General features: G+C 44.2%; 1 protein-coding gene and 1 long non-coding RNA gene across 4 annotated transcripts in view; one reads left to right on the forward strand and one right to left on the reverse strand.

Annotated features, from left to right (window-relative positions):
- Positions 1 to 23,192, forward strand: part of LOC146059838 (transient receptor potential cation channel subfamily V member 3-like) — a 78,865-nt gene that overhangs the window by 44,145 nt on the left and 11,528 nt on the right. Inside the window, exons 9-13 of the mRNA XM_083172422.1 lie at positions 244 to 342; positions 6,877 to 6,950; positions 16,833 to 16,998; positions 22,040 to 22,106; positions 22,487 to 22,758. Coding sequence (XP_083028548.1) covers positions 244 to 342; positions 6,877 to 6,950; positions 16,833 to 16,998; positions 22,040 to 22,106; positions 22,487 to 22,758 — 678 coding nt within the window. The remainder of the gene's footprint in view (positions 1 to 243; positions 343 to 6,876; positions 6,951 to 16,832; positions 16,999 to 22,039; positions 22,107 to 22,486; positions 22,759 to 23,192) is intronic.
- LOC146059840 (uncharacterized) overlaps positions 12,242 to 23,192 on the reverse strand; it is a 32,131-nt gene continuing 21,180 nt past the window's right edge. For all 3 annotated transcript variants that reach the window (XR_014470320.1, XR_014470318.1, XR_014470319.1), the window contains one exon: positions 12,242 to 12,449. This is a non-coding gene — a long non-coding RNA (uncharacterized LOC146059840). The remainder of the gene's footprint in view (positions 12,450 to 23,192) is intronic.

Below are 23,192 nucleotides of genomic sequence, written 5' to 3' on the forward strand. Positions count from 1 at the left end.
CTGGCCTCCTACAGCATCCACCCAGTACACATCTTGGTGCAAATCAATGTAAGAGATCTGTAGCTAAAATACAAATAGCTTTTGAGAATCAAAGGAAAGTTAAATAGTAACCGTAGCTTTAAATATTCTCATTTTCATGTTGTAAAAATATACTACAGTATAATGCTTTATCCCATATTGTAAGTTGGTAACCAGTATTTATGTTTTCTTCATAAATATTATATTGTTTTTCCTATATTATAGGCTCTAGCTTCAGTGAACTTATCTAGCACCAATGGAGTCTTTCATCTTGTTGCACATGTGTTTATTATGATTTTTGCCACCTACAGAATTATTCATGAGGTATGTTTTTTGTTATGAGTGAAATAAGCACTATTATCAAAGCGCTGTCTTTAAGGGTTTCTTTAAAGATAGTGTCACTTCTTCATTTTGTCCTTTTCTTCAATAATTTCACATGGTGTTACATGGAAAAAGAGATGGACACACATGTGTAGTATTGTCAAAAACTGGGGAAGGTTTTTCTATAATAGGTGGTGTAACACAGTGGTTCACAAGCTCAGTCCTCAAGGACCCCCAACAGTGCACATGTTGCATTTTATTTTTATGTAGGTGTATCCCAACTCACAATTCAGAAGGAAACTTGAATCTCATCAAGGTTTATTTGACCTTCTATTCCAACAAGGCACAAACGGGTTGTAGTAAAATAGTATTTTAATTAATTCTTATAAAAAAAAGTGCAAAACAGTCCAAAAAAAAGACCACCATACTGTAGGTATTCAACAAAACATGGTTCCGGATTATGGTATAAGCAGAACCATAAAATAAACAGACCATCTGGATTAGTCCATTTAAAAGTTCTGAACCAGTACCTTAATAAGTTTGAACCGTCAGGTGTTCCACTTGAGTGCAAGTCCAACAAAAAAACAACTCTTTACTATGCTGTGATCGTTTTCAAGGTTTACTTTTGGTGTTGCACTGTTCTCATATTTATACCCAAACACAAATTGTACATATAAGGGGGGTGTGACCTGTAATGGTCCCTCAGTCACATGTCCACCCCTTTCCAGACAAAACCAAAAATATATGTAAATAAATAATTTTATAAATAACTTATATACATGATGACACCCCGGCCTTTAAATGTAAAGAAAAGATGGCCAGCTCTGGGACCGGTAGTCTGGCCTTCCATCTTTAGTGTAAATAGCTCAATGCATTCCACCGCGATGGAACACACAGGGGCTGAAGGTCGTCATCTCCTCCATCCCGGAAGTTCCCTTGTTGAAATAGTAGGTCAAAGAAACATTGATGAGATTCATGTTGGGGTACGCCTACAGTATATAAAAAACAGCTACGTGTTTGTTTTCCCCACCTTGAAATGAGTGAAAATATGCTCACCCGTCCGTTTCACTTGGTGGACCACTTTCATAATATCCTATAATTTTGTTATTATTATCGTGTTTTCTTGTCTGGTTGTAGAAGGTTGGATTGTATTGGAGCTGCTTGGTCTAAGTGGGTGATATCATTCTACATCCTGAATGCAGAAAATAATTAAAAATGAAATGAAAATCAACTGTATTGTTCTTCCCAAAATCTGTGCTGTGAGGGCCGAGGTATTTACCATGTTTTGGGGACCTTAGAGCAGGAGTGCATTTTCAGGCAAAAAGATACCGTGCATAGGAACTAGCCACTCACTTGCACAAGGCTCCTCGAGCGGCACAGCGTATTGTGGCACAGGTGTATGAGGACATATCTATAGGTTAGAATACAGAAATAATGTATGATGTGTGTTCAAGTGTTGAAATTGCAGAGTTATGAAGGACACACCAGGAGATGACTCAAACTATGTACCTCCCAATTTGTTAAACAGTGGTTAGGTTTATCTCTTCTATATTTAGCCAGATCTGTCTACACAGACCCGCCCCCCTAGGGAAAAGACCAGTGTTATACACTGCACCACCACCCCCTTGACATCACCTCCCCCCGCCCAGCCAGGGCTACAGTACATGCCCACCACCCACCATTACTCCACAGCCACCAGGTGAGTGGCAGGTCTGCCCGCACCACCCTCTGCCTGCACACCCCTGGACCCCCGCGCCAACCTCCTGCAATTCGCGGGCCCCCTCTCACTATTCACGGACCCCACGCCCCCCTCCCGCGATACACGCCCCCCTCCCGCGATTCGCGCCCACCCACGATTCGCGGACCCCCCTCCCGTGATTCACGGCACCACCACCCCCCGTGCCCACCCCCTCCCGCAATTCATGGCACCCCCGCAATTCGCGGCCCCCCTCCCGCGATTCATGGACCCCCACAACCCCCCTGCCGCCATTCGCGGACCCCCCACAACCCCCCCTTCCCGCGATTCACGCCCCCTCCCCTTCCTCGATTCACTGACCCCCGCGACCCCCCCTCCCACGATTCACGGACCCTCCACAGCACCCCTCCCGCAATTTGCGGACCCCCCTTCCTGCGATTCACGCCCCCTCCCACGATTTGCAGATCACTGCCCCCCTCCCCCGATTCGCGGCCCCCCGCCCGCAATTTGTGGACCCCCTGACCCCTTTCCCGCAATCCCCCGCGCGACCCCACTCCCGCATTTCACGGACCCTCGTGAGAATGGGGGATCCTGTACCGCCACAAGCAGGTGCCACCCCTAGGTGGGAAATCCGGCCCTGGCTGCCCCGCTGCAGGTTCCCCCACTGACAGAAGTGTCCCTATGGTCCTCTGCACCAGCGTCACAACTTTTATCAATGTCTTTCCCACATACCGCTATTATACAGCCTCCTGCTCTCATGCACCCTCACTCCCTCCCAGTGGGAGGAGACGCTCACCCACTGCCGGGAACTGCATACTGTCCCCCACCCTCCTCCAGTTCTAGGGATGCCCATCGACCATCAATGATTTCAAATTATCGATGGTTTATGGCCAATGTTGAATACTTTTGCCATCGATGTGGGAGGACCAGATGGTTTCCCTACATCGATGGCAAAGGAGAACCGATCAAGTTTCACATTTTTTTTAAGGAGCCGGGACACGCCACCCCCCCCACACCCGGAAGTCCCGCCACCGAGTTCTGATTGACACACCCCCCCACACACACACCCGGAAGTCCCGCCACCGAGTTCTGATTGACCCATGGCCTATTCAGTCAGATATAATGGATGACCATCTATAGCTACAACAATCGATGGTTATCCAAGTATTATTTTACTACTATCGATGGCAGGGTGCAAAATCGCCATCAATGCCAACCATCAATGGCGTCTGCACCAATGGCCATCCCTACTCTGCAACAGCCAAAAACCTTTACAACCCCTCATGCCCACACACCCCTATCACTGCCCTGCCTCCTGTTCTCATGTCCCGTAACTTCTGCCAGTGGGGACCTGCTCACCCTGTGTTGTCCACATTCCCCTATCATGCATTACCGCCCAGCCTCCTGCTCTCATGCACCCTTACAGTGGGAGAACACACTGACTCAGGGGCACCGTCCTGTGCTACTGCGCTGCCACGCTGGATGCTCACCCACTGGCTGGAGCTGCACAGTGTCCACCACCCTCCTCTGCACCAGCATAAAAGCTTTAGTCCCCCTCATACCCACACACCCCTATCACTGCCCTGCCTCCTGTTCTCCTGCCCCGTAACTTCCGCCAGTGGGGACCCGCTCACCCTGTGTTGCCCACATTCCCCTATCATGCTTTACCGCCCAGCCTCCTGCTCTCATGCACCCTTACGGCCTCCCAGTGGGAGAACACACTGACTCAGGGGCACCGTCCTGTACTCCTTCGCTGCCACGCTGGATGCTCACCCACTGGCTGGAGCTGCAGTGTCCCCCACCCTCCTCTGTACCAGCGCAAAAGCTTTAGTCCCCCTCATACCCACACACCCCTATCACTACTCAGCTTTCCTGAACCGTAACTTGCACCACTGGGGAGTCGCTGACGCTGTGTTGCCCACATACCCCTATCATGCCTCATAGTCCAGCCTCCTTGCACACACACACACCTAAACAACACGCACGCACACACCGCCATCCCCACAAATGTCACTGTACCCTCCACACTATCAATGTACATCTTACTCTGTAACCGCTTTTTAATTAAACAAAACAATACACCCCCCCTTCCAAATCATATGCTCTCTAATTAACACATTTCACCTATAACTCAAGTTACAATACATGGCATCTTTCATACAATTCTAACCATATTTCACACAATACAAAGGTTCACAAATTAAGGTGGCGCAGCCCCTTATGCCGGTGTGAAGAGCGCCCGTAGGGCTCGATGAATAACCTAGATGATAGATAATAGCTACAGTCGTCTTCACTTTTACAGTACATGGACATTGGTCAAGGAGCAAATCTTGAGTGGCGGGGTATTTCATACATCTCATCAGCCAGTGAGGATATGCTGCAAACAAGTAGCTGCACAAGGATACTGGAACAGCTTTATAGTGGGTATTAATCCTTTATGACCCATTGCACATTTCTGGTGTATCGTAGTGAAAACACTGGGTGCACAAATTAAGCACTAAGGACACACTGAAAAATAAAATAGTTTTTTTTAATAAATAAAGCATTGTAGCTCCTACACCCACATATAGAGATTCATTCTAATTTAATATTTTGTCACTCAAGCATCTATCGGAAACATTACATAGACGTCGGGATTTGAAAGCCAACATGTTATGACAATATACTCTATTCACTCAAATGTTTAATACTGTTCATTTAAATGGGCAAGCGGTCATAAAGGGTTTACCATGTCTCTAATAGGAGCTAAGCTGGAGACTTTGGTCTCCCTATATGTCACACTACACAATCTCAATGGTTCCAGTACATGATCATGAGAGATCTCGGTGGCCAAGTTGGCCACCTCTCTCTAGAACTGGAAGACTTGAGTCTGCATAGTAGCAAACTCCTCTTTTAACAGCTATAACTATCCTTCCAGTGTACAAATAAAAAAATATTAAGAAACACACAAAATATTATATAATATATGCATAAGCAATGTAAATATAAGTATCTATATTTCAAATGTACATCCACAATTATCCAGTCAGACATGCCTGGCAATCTTCATCCTCATAAGAGTTTCGGCATTCAGGTTGTGCCAATGAGATTTTTATGATGCATGTAGAAAATGCTGCCCAGTAGCTTTGATTGTGAATTACATATAACAACCAGGCAGCAGTCTCTACTTTTACTCCCAGCCTGCAAACAGTGATTGGCTTTCAGAATGTGGATTGGTGGATGGGTAGGGAGCCCAGGTCATTGATTTATTTATTATTATTATTTATTGACAGTTTCTTATATAGCACACACATATTCTGTAGCGCTTTACAGAGAATATTTGAACATACACATCAGTCCCTGCCCCAGTGGAGCTTACAATTAGGGTGGCCAATCCCGGGATCGGCCGCATCCCGGGATTTGGCCTCAAAAACGCCGGGATTTGAATCCCGGGATTGTAGTTTCCAATCCTGGGATTTCGGGATTAGATGCCGGGCAGCGTCTGAGCGAGTGCTCAGACTCTGGCCAGCTACTCCCGTCCCCGCAGTGCAGCTCTGCACAACGTGAGAAGGTCACAGGTCACGCTACGCAGGCCGCACAGTGTGCTGCCTGCCCTCCCACACTGACGGCACCCGTCTTCACTGTGTGCCCGCCCGCCGGCTCCTGGCTTCGCCCGCCCAGCTTCACCGCCCACTCTCCCGGCCGCACCGCACCGTAAGTTAATATGCGGGGTGGCCACGGAGGGTTTTTCTACTAGGGAAGCCAATCCCGGGATTGGGCATTTTTCAATCCCGATTTCCGGGATTGAAAAAATGCCCCGGGATTGGCATCCCTACTTACAATCTAAATTCCCTACCACATGTGCACGCACACACATTAATTCTAGGGTTAATTTTGTTAGGAGCCAAATAACCTACCAGTATATTTTTGGATTGTGGGAGGAAACCGGAGTACCCGGAGGAAACCCACGCAAGTACGGGGAGAATATACAAACTCCGCACAGTTAGGGCCATGGTGGGAATCAAACCCATGACCTCAGCGCTGTAAGGCAGTAATGCTAACCATTACACCATCCGTACTGCCCCAAATTGCACAGGTAATCCCGACTGGTGTAACACTAGCGCCGAAAACACAACTTTACTGGAGATGCTGATGCCGGAATCTTGTCAATCACATTCAGACCATAAGTATTCTGGGATCTTGTAGCATTAAGCCACTGGGGGCAAGGTTTAGGCACTAGGATGGGGTTAAGGTTAAGGGGGCAGGTTAGGGTTAGGCTGTGGGAAGAGAGGGTAAAGGTGGCCATACATCAGATAGATATTGTACCCAATCATACAATCTCAATTGATTGTAAAATGGATTGTATGCAGATTGTGTGCACATCTTGTGTACACAAATCATACAATCAATCATCAGATGGATTGTATGAATGATTGTATGATGGATTGTATGCAGATTGTGTGCACATCTTGTATACACAATCATACAGCAGATGGATTGTATGACTGATTGTAAGATGGATTGTGTGTAGATTGTGTGTCCAAAAACCACCAAGGACTGCCGGGGATTTCAAGGGAAATTGTACACAATCATGAGCGCAATCGATCTTAAGATCGATCTTTCTGATGTATGGCCAGCTTTAGGCACTATAAATAGGGTCTTAGGCATTAAGGAGGAAGAGTTAGGCTGTGGGGGTGGGGAAGGTTAGGTTTCCCACTAACACAGAACTTTATTGTTAGGGGGGTAGGGGGGAGATGGTAAGTATACTTACTCAGACCCATTTGGGATTGTGATGGTACAGTATTTGCAATTTTTATGACAAAATAATCTGATAGTAAATTGCAGCTTGTTCTTCTGTATAGGGTGCAGCCATCTTTTGGGTGAAGCCCTCAGACCTCAAATCGGTTGTGTCGGATGCTTGGTTTCATATACTGTTGTAAGTATAACAATTCATTTTTATCTCCTCTTTGTGAATGAGTTTTGCTTTCTAAAGCCCCGTACACACGGAGGAGATATATTGCTCAGCCATATATTGCTAGCAATATATGGCTGAGCAATATATTGCTCAGTTTCTCCTTTTCATCAGCGACCACAGATGGTCGCTGATGAAAGGGAACCTCTGCCAGGCGGTGCCACAGAGGTAATCAGCTGGTCACAGGAGCAAGCTCCTGCGACCAGCGATTCGAATGGGCCTGAAAACGGGAGTGCGCACCCGGCGATTTATCGCCGGGGCACACTCCCATCACTGGCAATATGGTCGCCTGCGACCATATTTCCAGCAATTTCAGCCCCTATCGCCCCCGTGTGTACACAGCTTTAGTACTAGCAACATGTTTCTATAACTGCCTAAACCATTTTACTTAATCAGTTTTAACATATTTAGTGGCTGCATTAAGAAACCTGAAAAACCACTGTTAGAGTAGAAGTTGCCATAGGTGGGAAAATATGACCCACATATTTGCCAAAAGAAGAGAAAAGTAATTGACAGCACCCCGTCGGGACGTCCAGACCTGTCATCAGCAGTTAATGGTGTGCTGAAACACTGATTAGTGGAGGGCATGTGGGTGCGCTTGCTATCTGTCCACAGGGCAAGGGGTTAAAAGGCCAGTCCGGACAAGCAGTAGATGCAAAGAACAATATTGCTCTATTGCTGAATACCTCGTATACAGACTCCAATGTCGCAGCACCTGTCCACACAAGATTTGACTGCTTGCTCATAGAACTAAAGGTTTCAGTATGCTTAAACTCTTTAGTGTCCCCGATGCTCCTGCCTTATCGGCGGTGCTAATATTCACCACAGCACTCTTTACTAGCTATTGTCCCTAACATTGCATTTCAGACTGTTTTAGTCCAGTCAGAGGCAACAGATATGTAGTTCCAACTGTGCGGGGAAGTGTGTTGCATAAAGTCAGGTTATAGCCCATAATAATGTAATATTTGTTATTTGAAACCAAAATGTATTAAATCTAATAGGCATAATGAAAAGATCAGTACATTAACTGTAGTTCTAAAAATACGTCGATACTCTTAGACAGTGACAGCTTTCTTACCCAAAAATACTCAACCAAAAATGTTCTAAATCTGTATTTAGAACATTTTTGGTTGAGTATTTTTGGGTAAGAAAGCTGTCACTTTCTAAGAGTATCGACGTATTTTTAGAACTACAGTTAATGTACTGATCTTTTCATTATGCCTATTAGATTTAATACATTTTGGTTTCAAATAACAAATATTACATTATTATGGGCTTTAACCAGCTATAACAAGATAAAAAGTCAAGTTGGCTTCACACCAGCAGAGAATACAGATGCACTTCTAGGGGGGATGTGCTGAGGAGTGGTGTTTATATTATCTGCAGAGCAGGGTTTTATATAATGTGGTGTAACAATGACAAATGAAAAAATCACTGCTAATATCTTTGCCTAAAGTAGTTCATAATCAAACCCATTTTGAGGCCCCTCTGCCCCCAAACTCCAGCCAGGCCAGCAAACAATTAGTATGCCTTGTATAAAAAAAAAACTAACATATGCATATATTTCTTGGTATGGGCACAAATTTTCTGTCGCTTAATCAAACTCCAATTCTCTGTTCTACTGTAATTATGCCATATCCCTGGGCTGGCCATACTCACCTAAATCTAATACCAAGCATTTGTAATTCCCCTCTAGAAATCCTGAATTTACCTCAGGGCATTATTAACCACAAGGAATTAGAGGCAGACACCTAGAGGCCCGCCTCTCACCACCAGCAACATGTACCAAAGTTTTTATGAAACAATTATAGCCTTATCTAGCAGAGAGTGCTAAATGACAGCCAGGTGGGTGGAGATGGTGAATCATACCCTGAAGTAACTTTAAGAAACCTGAAGATAGCAGGTGAGCACTGTTGAAAGAGGAGTGCTTTAATGTGCAGACTCCAGTCTTCCTGTCCTCCAGGGAGGCTTTATGGCCTGTCCTAAGATCGCCAACATGATCTCTGCTGAGTATGTGTGGAGCAGTCTTGACACTGTGTACAGTAACATGGCAGGAGAAGAAATCCCCCGTCATATGTTCCCTAGAGTGGCTGACGCTAAGATAGAGACAATTAGCTTTTCCGACCATGCTTTGTGTTGGGTACAACTTGCTGCCCAGGTCGATAAAGGACCGATCCGCCAATGGCGATTCCCGGCCTACCTGGCAAACTCCATTCAGTTTAGAGCTATGTTGGAGGCAGCATGGATGGACTTTAAACTCAATCATGCGGAACTGGAAACCACAGACCCTTTGCTATTTTGGCAAACTTCTAAAGCTGTTTTAAGGGGGATCATCATGTCCTATAGTAAGAAAAGGGACAAAGACCTAGACAAAGACTATTTGGAAGCCCAGACACGGTTGACTCAATCTTATGCTAATTTTAAAAATAACCCAACAGGGCCCAATAAAGCCTGTTATTACAAAGACAAAACAACATTCGACAATATCCTGACAGGCATAGAGAAGAAATTTAGTTTTCATAGAAATAGCAAATTCCATCGCTATGGCAACAAAGCAGGGAGACTACTATCACATTTATTGGCAGGCAGACGCCCTCCCACAATAGTGAGATCTATCAAAGACCCAACTGGGTCATTGAAAAAATCCAATGCCGATATTTCAAAAGTGTTTTATGATTTCTACTCCTCCCTTTATTCCACCCCCACAATAGACAAAGAGGCCAAAGAAAAATTTTGGACTAACCTTCAAATACCTGGCCTCTCGGAGGCTCAAAAAGAGACCCTGGTTGCCCCCATAACAGCAGAAGAAATCCAGTCAACAATAATGGGGCTTAAAACTGGAAAATCCCCAGGCCCGGACGGGTTCGCCAATGAATATTATAAGATTTTGGCTCCCAAGCTGCCCCCCCCCCCCCCCTTGACAGCGGTGTTTAATGCAATTATGACAGGAAAGGCCCTCCCTACATACTTCAACTCAGCGGTAATAAGACTTTTACCCAAACCAGGCAGGGATGTAGAGGACCCCAGTTCCTACCGTCCCATATCATTATTAAACACAGACTACAAACTGTTTACCAAAGTTATGGCTGACAGGCTTAAAATGATCCTTCCTCATCTGGTCCACCCAGACCAGTCTGGATTCATCTGGGGACGTCAGTCTGTGGTGAACATTAGAAAGCTATTAACTGTAATGGAGTGGCTTAGAATTCACCCATCCGGGGAGCAGAATGTGGTACTCTCCCTGGATGCTGAGAAAGCTTTTGACCTAATTACATGGGACCATGTATTCGAGACACTTCACAGATTTGGAGCCCCCCCCCCCCAATTTATTGCTTTGCTTAAAATCCTATACACAGACCCGGCCACGCAAATTCTAAATAATGGATTCCTCTCACAACCATTCTACACAAAACGAGGCACCCGGCAGGGATGTCCGCTGTCCCCATTACTATTCGCCCTGGCCCTGGAGCCTTTAGCCATAGCCCTTAGAGCATCCCCTACGTATACCGGAATCAGAGTTGGAAGTGAGGAGGCCAAATTGGCCCTCTTCGCTGACGACATGTTAGTCTTCGTATCGAACCCAAAAGAGGCCATTCCCGAGATAGTATCCCTAATAGAGCAGTTTGGATCATTCTCAGGATTTAGAGTCAACTATAACAAATCCGAACTGATGATTCGGTACTTGTTTCCTAGCACGGCCACACCGATTTACATCGGGGTGGTCGTGTTGGAAAAATCGGGTCGATCGCATCGCATGCGATTTGGTCGCATGCGATGCGATCGACGCGACCGACCCGATTTTGGACCCGATTTTTTGATTGAATGAAATGTAAATCGGGTCCCTGGGACCCGATTTTACATGGGATTCAATGTAAAATATTCCCTACACCCCCAAATTTAGCGACGTAAACCCCACCCCACGATGGACGCCAACCCGAAGCGTGGCGAGTGCAGCGAGCCCGCGAGGGGCGGCGGTGCTCGTCCTCCGACCTTTTCATTCCCCTACTATCCACGTCGGCGTGGAGTTGAGAATAGAATTGTGTGGCGAGCGCAGCGAGCCACCGAGCCCGAAGCGTGGCGAGCGCAGCGAGCCCCGCGAGGGGACGCGTATACCTGTGAAGTTTTACGTGTCCCCTCGCGGGGCGCGCTGCGCTCGCCATGCTTCGGGCTCGGTGGCTCGCTGCGCTCGCCACACTATTCTATTCTCAACTCCACGCCGACGTGGATAGTAGGGGAATGAAAAGGTCGGAGGACGCGCACCGCCGCCGCTCGCCACGCTTCGGGTTGGCGTCTAACGTGGGGTGACGACTGGGACATCTATAATGTGAAATGGGTCATATTGGCCCATTTCACATTTTTCACATTTTTTTAAAGGTGAGATGGACTTAATCAAGTCCATCTCATCTTGTGCCATTATAATGGCACAAGACCGACGCGATCCTCACGATTTCAATGTTAAAAAATATTTTAACATTGAAGCCTATGGGGAAATCGGGGGCATCGCGTCGGTCGCGTCGGGACCAATGTTAATGGTCCTGACCGACGCGATGCCCCCGATATTGTACCTTTGCCGGCAAAATGGACCTGATTTCAAAGGAAATCGGGTCCATCGTGTGGATCGTGTACCTTAACTTAAAGGTACAGGATCCACAAGATTGTGGCCGTGCTAGGAAACAAGTACCGATGATTCTTTCAGGCCCCCAAAACTCGCTCATCCTGGATTCCCCATTGGCCCAATTTACCATAGTAAGGCATACAATGAAATATCTAGGCATACGTATACCCCACTCTGTGTCCGAGATCTACTCGGTTAACTTCCGTCCGGTGATAGCGGAGATATCTGCACTCCTTCACAGATGGACCTCCCTCCCCCTTTCGACGATGGGACGGGCGGCAGTCATTAAAAGCATTGCGTTCCCCAAACTAGCATACCTACTCCAAATGATACCGCTATCCCTCTCCAGACAAGACTGCGCCATCGTCAAAACAGTCTTCTCTAAATTTTTATGGGCGGGCAAAAAACCGAAAGTTGCTTATGCAAAACTACAGCTTCCCAGATCTGAGGGAGGGCTCAATATCCCAGACCCTGCAACATTCAGCAGGGCAGTTTGTTTCAGATATATAACGGATTGGTTCTGGCTACATTCAGTATTTACTAACCGCGCTCTCGAAGAAGCACTGTTCGCCCCATACTCACCAACAGCACTAATACACACACCTAGGAAGATGATTAGGCAAGACATACTAGACAATATTTTATTTAAAGATACACACAAAGCATGGTTATACACAAATAAGGCATTGAAAAGATCCCCCCAGGTCTCTCGCTTTATCACTTTATGGGGCAACCCAAGGTTTACCCCTGGACTGGACAACCCACAGTTCTTGGTTTGGAGGAAGGCTGGCTTGGCGGCAATCAGGGATGTATACGATCCGGGTGGACATCTCATGTCTTTCGCAGACCTGAGAGAAAAATTTAAATTACCACAAACCCATTTTTACATGTTCCAACAAACAAGGCATATGATTCAGTCCCTCCCCCCGGCTGGTCCGGAAGGGGCAGAGACTGACCCAATCACCACCATCATGACACTAGCTCACACTGGGACTTATAGACTGAGATACTATTATGTAGAGGCGGGGGTCACAGATGGGGCGAAAAAATGGAATAGAACATTGACGGCCTGGAAATCGGAGATACCTTCGATCCCAGAGCCTAAGGAGGTCCTGAAGCACTGCCAACAGACCATGAAATATCTCCATTCAGCATCCCTCCAGGAGGTACACTGGAAAGTAATACACAGGGCATACGTAGCCCCAATACAGAGGGCACATATGCTACCTGGGGAGCCAGACTCCTGCGTCAAATGTGGTCAGAGGCGAGCCACCTTTTTCCACAACCTCTGGCAGTGCGGCAGGATAGCCACATATTGGAATAGGCTGATTGCATTTATAAACAGTACATTTCGGTTAAAAATAGCAAAAAACCATACAGCCTGCTTGCTACTGGTAATGGGAGAGTGGGACTGGGGGGGGGGAAGAAAAAAGCTTTGTTACCAGTCATAACAGTGATTTTGGGAATAGCAAAGAGGCTAATTATGAAATACTGGATTAAAAAATCAGTACCCTCCATACTGGAAACGAAAACTACGATCTTAAATACTTTATACATGGAACGACAAGCCACAATACCCGATGTTGAGACTGGTGTCACGAGGTTTTATAAAAAATGGGGGCCCTATATCGAGACCCTGCCTAGTACCACTCAAACACAAATTCTGAGTCTGTATGAAAACACTTCATGGTATTTAATACGTCAGGTAGGTCCCACGTGATCAGTTCATCTAGTCACTACAATTGAGGAAAAGGGTGTTGGCAACCCCTATGTGAAATGTAATCACTAGACTACCTGTTAGGAATTAGACATAGCTATCTCATTTGAGTTTATTCGTTTAATTAGATTGATGGTGTAGTACCAATTATGATGTATTGGCGGTGTACTTGAATTAAAAATCAGAGGGAGAAAAAAAAAAAAAAAAAAAACATATCTAAATACAGCCTAAACTAAGGCTGACAAAATAACTGTTTGTACTAATTGAAACGATCCCACCATGTGAATGTACTACACACTGCCTACAGTATTATATATTTACTTGTTTTTCTTTCTACGTTTCTGTATGTATGTATTTTACTGAAAAAATGAAAATAGGATCACCCTGCGAGGTATACTTATGTCTAACAAGGAGTGAGTTGTCGCCTTGACTTAGAGACAATATATTGTACTATGTGATCATTTCAATAAAATGTTTTTAAAAAAAAAAAAACATGGCAGGAGAAGAACGTTTTCTACTTAGCTCTAGAGAGACCTACAAAACGATTACCTGCTGATAAATGCTGTTCAAGTGCATAGTAGGTTATATCTGTAAGAAGCATGAATACAGGAGTTACACCCATAATGGGGTTTTCAAACTTAAAAGTTCAGAGAAATATATAACCCGGAAGGTTTCTATGCAACTAAAGTGTGAAAGGTTATTTAAGGTCCCTGTTGAACCAAATGCGGATTGTCATGCCTGAGGGCCTGATCTGACCTAGGTAACTTTTGTTCATAAAGCAGAACCAGAAATGATGAGGAAGATTATAGGGAATATTACCCAAAGGCTGTTTTATTAAACAAGATAGTAGTTAATAATACTGCAAAATCATACTGTTTGGAGCAATGAGTAGATTGAAATGAGTAGAAACAGGACTGGAACCAGGAGCTTGCACCAGAATGGAACTGGACTTCGACACACAGGCGGAATGGAACCGGATTTGGACACTCAAGAGAATGGAACAGGAATTGGGCACTTGCGCAGAATGACCTGTAACCAGAGGAGACTATGGGTGAAATGTAATAGGGTGAGAGAATCAGAAAGTGAGAGATTTGGTAATAAATCTCCAGTATTTTTAAAGCGGCAATCATTTACACTGCAAAACTAGTTTGATTTTGCAGTGTAAATGATTGCCGCATTAAAAAAAAAACATGGAGATTTCTTACCAAATCTCTCACTTTCTGATTTTCTCATCCGATTACATTTTACCCTCTAACTGGACTAAAACTAGGGGAGACTGTAACCAAATGAAACCAGAGGAAAGTTTAAATGGAACTGGCTTGGACCGGACCAGAACTGCAATAGCCGATTTTGATTGATTCACTCCCCTGCATTTGCCATCCCATTTGCACCCAATCCTGTTCGGAAATTAGGCAGTGAAGCGGCTGCCAGGGGCGGGCAGCTGACGTCACCGGATGTCAGCTGCCCACCTTCTTCCCATACAGGGAACACAAAACACTAAGGGCCTTATTCTGGTTGGAGTGGCCGGGCCGTACGCGTACGTCCCGGGTTTTTTTATGATCTGCGCATGCGTACATTCGCTAATGCGCAGGCGCGACCACTCACCAACGCTTACGGACGGGTCTCTACGTGCGAAAAAACCTGTACGCGAGTGTACGGGTATTGGGGGCGGCATAGGGGCGTGAAGAGGGGAGCGGCCGAAATAATGAGGGAAAATGGGCGTAAATATGGGCGTACACGGGGGTGTGCACCAAAAATGAGCGGTGCTACTACCGCACGATCGACTAAGGCACCGTTCATTTCGGACACAAAACAGGCGGCCGCCAACCGCCAACTCAAACCACCCCTACAGATACCGCATGCCAGCGTGCGCCTGAGTTTGCTAATTAACGCTGATTCCTACTCAAACACATACACCTGAATGTAATAAGCAATGCTGCAGTCTATTAAGTCCAAACCATGATTTCACTACCTGCAAGCCACACACAGCACTCAAACACATTGGAAGCTTATCTTTCTATACTTCTCGACATTTAAAGGTTTGTTTAATTTAAGGTAAGAATCTTTTGAAGACCTGCTTATATATGCTAAGGTAGCTATTTGCTAAACAGTTAGACACATTCACTACGTGCTTTCATAGACTTTACACAGTAGCACACTCAATCTACACAAGTCGACATGTGTCAACGTGTTCACTCTAATACAAACATAGGTTTTGTATTTATGATACAATAACATAAACCACATCTAACACCTACAAAGGATGTTTCAGCAATGTTTTAAGACCATGACCACTATTTTGCACATTAATTAATTCAATCAATTAATTAATTTTCATAATTATAGTTGAAAGGCAAGATTTGCAGGTCCATATATATGAAGGGTATGTCAGCGTACACGGACGTACGCTCACTCTCACGAGCGGTGACATAAGCTGACTTTTCTATTGTAAACAATAGGGACCTGTCCGTGCAAGCTGGCGTACGCTCAGATCTCCGCAAGAAGGCGGTGGGAAGACGGACGAGAGACGTCCGTAAACGGCGGCGTACGCTCAGTTGTACGCCTGTTGTCGGAGTGCAAGGGCTGGGCCGTCCGCGTACGTTGCCGTACGCTCATTTGTACGCCACTCCCCTTCTACGGTATTTCTGCCCGTACGTAAGCGGCTGATTTGTGGGTGGACCTAACCCTAACGGCCGCGTACGGCTAGCGTACGTTAATGGCGAACGTACGCACGTTTGGCCGCTCCGATCAGAATAAGGCCCTATGACACCAGAGAGTTTCTTAGTTTTGTGTGTACCTTCCAAATCATTCGATGGACGGAGACTATTGAATGATGTGGCCCACGCACCCAAGGCTGTGAATGTATGTTTATGCAAAGTATTAATTCACAGCCATGCGGGGAACTTAGAGAATGAGGGGGGGGGGGGCTGTGCAAGCGGCATTTAATCCACATGCAACGCTGTGAAATTGCAGCACTGTGTGCGGACCTGAATAAGGTCTTTAGTGCCTAAGCCAACCACCTAATGCTAAACCCTAATACTCCCTTCTTAGTGCCTAACGCTAACAGCCCCCCTGCAGCTTAGCACTAACACTCCTCTGCAGATTGGGATGCCAACAGGCAGATTCCAGTGCCGGCCTTGCAAGTGATTCCTGATTCTCAGCGCTGCTCTTCTGACCAGTGTCAGGATTCCATCATCTGTATTCTGACATTTGGCATCACAGCCACAGGTATGCTGACTGGATCTCATCAGAATAACAATAGGATTCATGCAACTAAAGCTTCTGGCCCCCACATATAAACAGGCCCACAGCAGCATGAAAGTGTGAAGATGCCACCCAGCTGGCCACATCGCATGGGCGTCTATAAATCATATGTAATGTATTTCTATTTTAATCTACTTTTTACAAGCCACTTCCCTCTTAATCTGCTTGTTTGATAACTGTTTGTTTATTCTCTTGATAAAACTATTATATGCAAGGGGGGGAAAAAGTAAAAAATATGTTTATTTTTCAGTTTCATACAAGCGGTCCTGGTTTTGTTATCTATTTTCTGTTATATATTTGGAGCACAAGAATATCTGGCATTTTATGTCATAGCCATGGCGCTTGGGTGGTCAAATGTGCTGTATTACACAAGAGGATTTCAGTCCCTGGGAATCTACAGTGTTATGATACAGAATGTAAGAAGAAATATGCAATATTATGTCATAAATAATTATTGAATAACTAGTCTATCTTCTTATATGTGTTATATCAGGGCTCGACAAATTTCTTTAAAATCTGGGAGCCAGGATGAAAATGCACGGCAAAGGCATGCTCCAAAAATGTACACACACCATAATGCCCACTACATATACCACACGCCAAAAACTTTTAACGTATATCAATAAAAATTAAAAAATTTTAATAAGTTGTGCCCCAACAAAGAGAGTCATCTTTCCCTGTTTGTATATAAGTGTATTATATTATGACTCATGGGAGCACCACCAACAAATAAAGATGTATCGGGACAATAGAAGTCAGGAATTATTGTTATAGTTGGTTCATAGATTGTAGAAAATTATATCAGTCAGTGCTAGTCTCCCCTTTCAGCGTATTATATACCACACGCCGTAATGTCTATTACACAATATACCCTCCAGCAGTACTGAATTTGCCGGTACAGTACTGTTTTTTAACGGTCTGTACCGGCAACTTAAACCTGTACCGAATGTACCGTTTTTTTAAAGAATTGACAGCCGGGCAGAGAGAGCTGTCTGTGCGCTGCCCGGCTAGATCTAGTTTCTGCCATATAGTCAAAGCAGCGGCAGCAGCCTGGTCCGACGCTATTATCAATTCTCCCTAGTCTGGACGGACGCGAGCCAATAGGAGCTCGCGTTCCGGCAGCCGCTCATGATTGGCTGCTGGACCACAAGCTCCTAACGGCACGCGGCCGTCCAGCGGGAGAATTTAAAATAGCGATGGACCAGGCTGCTGTCGCTGCTTTGATTATACAGCCAGGCAGCACACAAACAGCTCTCTGCCCGGCTGTCATTTTTCAATTGTGTGCAATCGGCTGCTCCCCCTTGGCAACGAGAAATTTCGTCCCCCTTGACAACGAGCAATCCCCCCCCCCTTTAAAATCAGCATTTAATTCCCCCTTGGCAACGTGCAATGCACTCCCTTTTGGCAACAAGCCCTTGGCAACGAGCATGAAGCCCCTGGCATCGAGCATGATGAAGCCCCTGGCATCAAGAAAGAACCCCCTATCAATGAGCATGTAGGTAAGCAGCATTTATGTGTCATATATGTAATGTGCATTATGGTTTTATATATAGTATGTAATGGGCATCATGATGCGTGGCACAATGTTTAATGGGCATTACGGTGTGTGGCCTTATGTGTAATTTGCATTACAGCGTTTACTAAAATGTGTAATAGGCATTACGATGTGTGGTATAATGTGTAATACCATGCCCCCTTTCCATGAGGCCTTTCTGAATGTGTACCGATTTCTGCCCTTCAGATGTTGGAGGGTATGATATACCAAACATCGTAATGCTCATTACATATAATACCATTTGCCGTAATTACATATTATGCCACATAAGTTCCGCTTACCTACATGCTCGTTGGGTTGCTATGGGTTTCAATCTTGATGCCAGGGGTTAACATGCTCATTGTCAATGGGGTTAACATATCTGTCATGGGTTAATATGCTTTGCAAGGGGTAAATGCTTGTTGCTATGGGGTTACCATGGTCTTCCATTGGTTTACAAGCTCTGCCACTATGGGGTTACCATGGTCTGTCAGGGGTTAACATGCTCTTTCAGGGTTAAATGTTTGTTGCTATGGGGCTACCATGATCTGACAGAGGTTTACCTGCTGCATGTCAAGGGGTTAACCTGCTCTGCCAGGGGCTAACTTGCTTGTTGCCAAGGGGTAAATGGCAGCCTTCTCCTCAACCCTTCCATTACTATCCACTGTAACGGCAACAGCCGGAGCGGTTGTCCAGAGCGGCTCCCCCCTCCTCCTCCCTCTATATGACAGCCAATCAGGAGCCGAGCTACCACTGCCGCTCCCGATTGGCTCACGAACTGCAAACTCCAATTGGCTTGCGATGGCGGCTCAAGTTTTATTATAACCGCGACGGAGCTGCTCTTGCCTCTGGCTCCTTTAAAGTTGGGGGGATGGGGGGTTGACGACCACACCGCAAGCCCACCTGGCGAAGACTTCTGCTACCTCCCCAAAAAAATCTGGTCACAGAGAAGCAGAATTTATTCTCTGTTGCAACCTGGTGCCCAGGGTTTGTCGAGCCCTGTGTTATATGATATATACAAATCTGCCATCAGGAAGGTTCAGCCAGTATTAAAAAATTTGGCCCGGCAGTTTCTTGGTATCGGGCAGGTGACTGCCTGTGTTTAAAAAGCAGTTTGCCACTAGGATCATCAGTGCATATGTCCCAGCTCTGACTGATCCATGCAGGCTTCAGCCAAATAGGCCTGCAAAATTTGTGTTTTCCATTCGTATCTGCTGTATTTATAGCTGAATGTTACTAAATTAGCCAATCAGACAGAACTCTATGGCCATATACGGCTGAGTTCTATCAACGGTGTACTCATTTGTACCCCCAAATTCAGTTGAAGTTTCCGCTCGTAATAAATTCATCCGAATTCAGCTTATAGTAAATCAGCCATGCACCATTTAATGGACGTATTTTAGATCGAATGGGTACAATGGGGTGCATTCATACACATTTGAACTTAGTAAATTCCCCCCAAAGAACCAATTCAAACAAATTAGACAAAAATTTTGAAATGCTCATTTTTGTTTCGAGGACAATAATCCAATATCAGATATCTGTGAATCTTTGCTTTCAATATCAGTTTCCGGTAATGGTTAATGATTACGCGATGCTCGTTTTTTTTTTTTGTTTACCTGCCATGGATGCCTACATGGAGCATCGTGTGAATCATTGTAGTGTGTAATAAACTTTCACTTTTGTTCTGTGTGTGTATTATTTCACTATTTTTAATGTTGTAGAATTACAAGTATCAGTGGACCCCTCATTGTCCCACTTGCTGGGACTTGTGGTTCTCCAAGTCCCTGCATGCGCTGCGGGCTTGCTGGGACTTGTAATTCCACAATAGTTATTTCTATTTTGCTATACTTAAACCACTGCCCTGGGCACCGAGGAATTTCTAGTTAAACCATTTTATGGTCACTGTTACTCAGATGTTCAATTACTATGGTGTTTGACACTACATCCACACCATTTGCCAATATTAGTAAAGGTGCCCATACACGTTACAATTATAGTATCCAATATTGGATACAATATCGCACCTCATCGCATCTCGGTTTTGCGATATGAGATCTAGTACAAAAAGTATGTGCAGCATAACCGAGATGCGATATTGTATCCAATATTGGATACAATAATTGTAACGTGTAATTGTAAGAACGTGTAAGGTGCCCATAACGTGTAACGTGTATGGGCACCTTAAGTCTAGTAACACCCCACCGTAAGTAGGCTCCTCCATGGTTTGAGTAATAAGCTGGTGCTTCAGTATTCTCATAAATCTCCCTCATTTGCTTGTTGTGCTTATCACATTAGTCCAGTGAATGGCTTGACAGATTAAGTCCCCCATAATTATTACCTACCCTCTTGCTTCTGAATTACTGATTTATTCTAGGAGCAATGCCTCATCTGATTCCTTCATTTATTGCGGTTTATAGCCCTATTAATAATTTATTTAAACCTTCGCTATCACCAACTACAGTATCTCTGCCACACAAGGCCGCAATATTATCCCTGCTATTGCCAGGAGTCATATCTTTTAAGCTTGGTTTTTACATTTGATCTTACTAAAGGAAGACTCCACCTCCCCTTTTTTGCTCTGTCCTTTCTGAAATGTTTAAAGCTCAATCATGTGATTCATTGCATCATGTTTCCGATATGCTTGTTATATCATAATGGTCCCTTGTGGTAAAAAGGTCTACTTCACCCATTTTTTCTGAGAGGCTTCTTGCGATGCCAAGCATCTGTTTTTTGACCCCCCTCTTAGCCATCAAGTATTTTTTTTATATATTATTTTAATTTTCTTCCCATTCCCACTTTACCTCACTCCTTTTCCCTAATATACCATTTCTTACTACTCTTTAATTCTAGCCCCTATTCGCTTACTATCTTCTCCCCCCATCAACTAGTTTAAAAACATCTCAAACCTTCTAACCATCCTTTCCCCGAGCATGGCCACCCCATCCTTGTTCAGGTGCATTCCATTTCTGCTGCAAAGATAACCCCTGCCTAAGAAGTCCATCCAGTGCTCTAGGAACACGAACCCCTCCTTCCTGCACCACTCCATTAGTCCCGCATTTAAATTTCATGCGCTTTTATTTGTCGCATGTTTTATTAAAATCTGTCTACTTATAACTAAGGAAACAATGTTCTCCTGTGACTTGTACACCTTATCACCCATTGATTAGTGAAGTCCAAACTCTTTAAAGATGCTTTTGCAAAAATTCGCAGAAATCTGTATTGTTTGTGGCATGATACACCTCCACAAAAATGTGTTGTGAACATCGGACTTTAATAAATCACTGTTCTTTTAAAAAGATAAGTTGTCCACTCACACTTGTCATCCCATACAATGAAAATACCTGACCTTCACCTTCAATATATATATGCTAAGCCTAAAGGTTCACATACTTTGATACTAACAGATACCATATATACTCGAGTATAAGCCTACTTTTTCAGAACATTTTTTTATACTTTAAAAGCCTCCCTCGGCTTATACTCGAGTGAGGGTCCCACTTGAGTCAATACGTTTTCCCAGATTTTTGTTGTATAATTAGGTGCCTCGGCTTATATTCGGGTCGACTTATACTCGAGTATATACGGTAAGTAATATTGAAAAAAAAAAAATTAGCGTGTCTATTTATTTGTCTCATTTGTTTGATTTGGTTCTATGTATTAGTGTTTAGATAAATCTTGAGTGCTTTAGGCAAAATTTCAGCAGAAATATAAAATATTCTTGAGAGTTAAAAAAAATTTTTAAGCACCGCCACATTGACCTCACATAATGTAGTTTAATATTGCATAGCTTTTATCTACTATGTTTTAAACTAGTTCTAAAATTTACTATGCCATACCTGTATATGATTTTTTGACAAGATATTTCGTGAGCACATTATTAATATATGATTTTTTACTCATGAAATTTATTTTCATTCTAGGCCATTTTGAACGATGTTTTAAAGTTTTTATTAGTGTATGTTCTCTTCTTACTTGGATTTGGCGTAGGTAAGTAGTATCTTTTCCTTGCATTATCTGTTCTCTACATTATTTTATTTCTAAACACCTTGGATGATTAATTTCATTTTATGAATATGTTCAGTTTTAGACATTTCCAGCCAGAACTACCTGTCCCATTTACAATACTGTGTCACTATGGGAGACTTGAGACATCAGTCTTCTGGCTTAGAAAGCACAGCAATATCACTATAGAGGAGTACAGTATGTTTTAGCTTCTGGCAACAGACAATTTTGTGATGATTCATTTGGTGTCTTTGTCTACTTAAAATATGAAATTTGTTTAAATAAAATATAAAACATAGAATAATGAATACATCTTAGAAATAAATGAATAACAATATTGTTCCTTCTTTCTTTTCCCTTTACAGCTCTTGCCTCTTTAATTGAACACTGCAGTGATGGTAACGAGTGCAGTGCTTACAATGGTTTCAGAAAGGCTATCATGGAACTGTTTAAGCTCACTCTCGGCTTAGGAGACCTGGAGATGCAGCAAGATTCAAAATATCCAGTCCTATTTCTGATTCTCCTGATCATTTATGTAATTCTCACTTTTGTGCTTCTTCTAAACATGCTAATTGCATTAATGGGAGAAACCGTGGATAGCATTAGTAAACAGAGCAAGAACATTTGGAAACTTCAGGTATATTTTTAAAATATAATAATACCGTATGTTTTATTCAGATCAAAGCATTGTGGAGCTGATTGGGAACACCGTGCACCTTGGCAAAACTATACAGATTTGAAATGTGCAGAGATTTAGAATTGTCTGTGCTAACCTTCCCTGTCTCATCTCTGTCCCTCTCAACACTCACATACCCCATCCCGACACCAATAATGCTTCCTCTCATCCCTTTTCCCTTCATCTGTCGCTCATGTCAATCCCCATATCTATTTTCACTTCTCTCTTGCTACCCCCTCCCCTGACCCCCACCCCCATTAGTCTCTCTCATCTCTGTCCCCAATCTTCCCAAGGCACAGTTAGGACACTGTTAAGACAGGACTTGTTGAACCGTAAGCCCTTCCTCCCACCCTCCTGTGGTAAATGGAAGATCTATGGGTATAGGGGTTCTAGCC

Source organism: Crinia signifera, chromosome 2, assembly GCF_055691185.1.
Source record: "Crinia signifera chromosome 2, ASM5569118v1, whole genome shotgun sequence".
Taxonomy (NCBI): domain Eukaryota; kingdom Metazoa; phylum Chordata; class Amphibia; order Anura; family Myobatrachidae; genus Crinia; species Crinia signifera.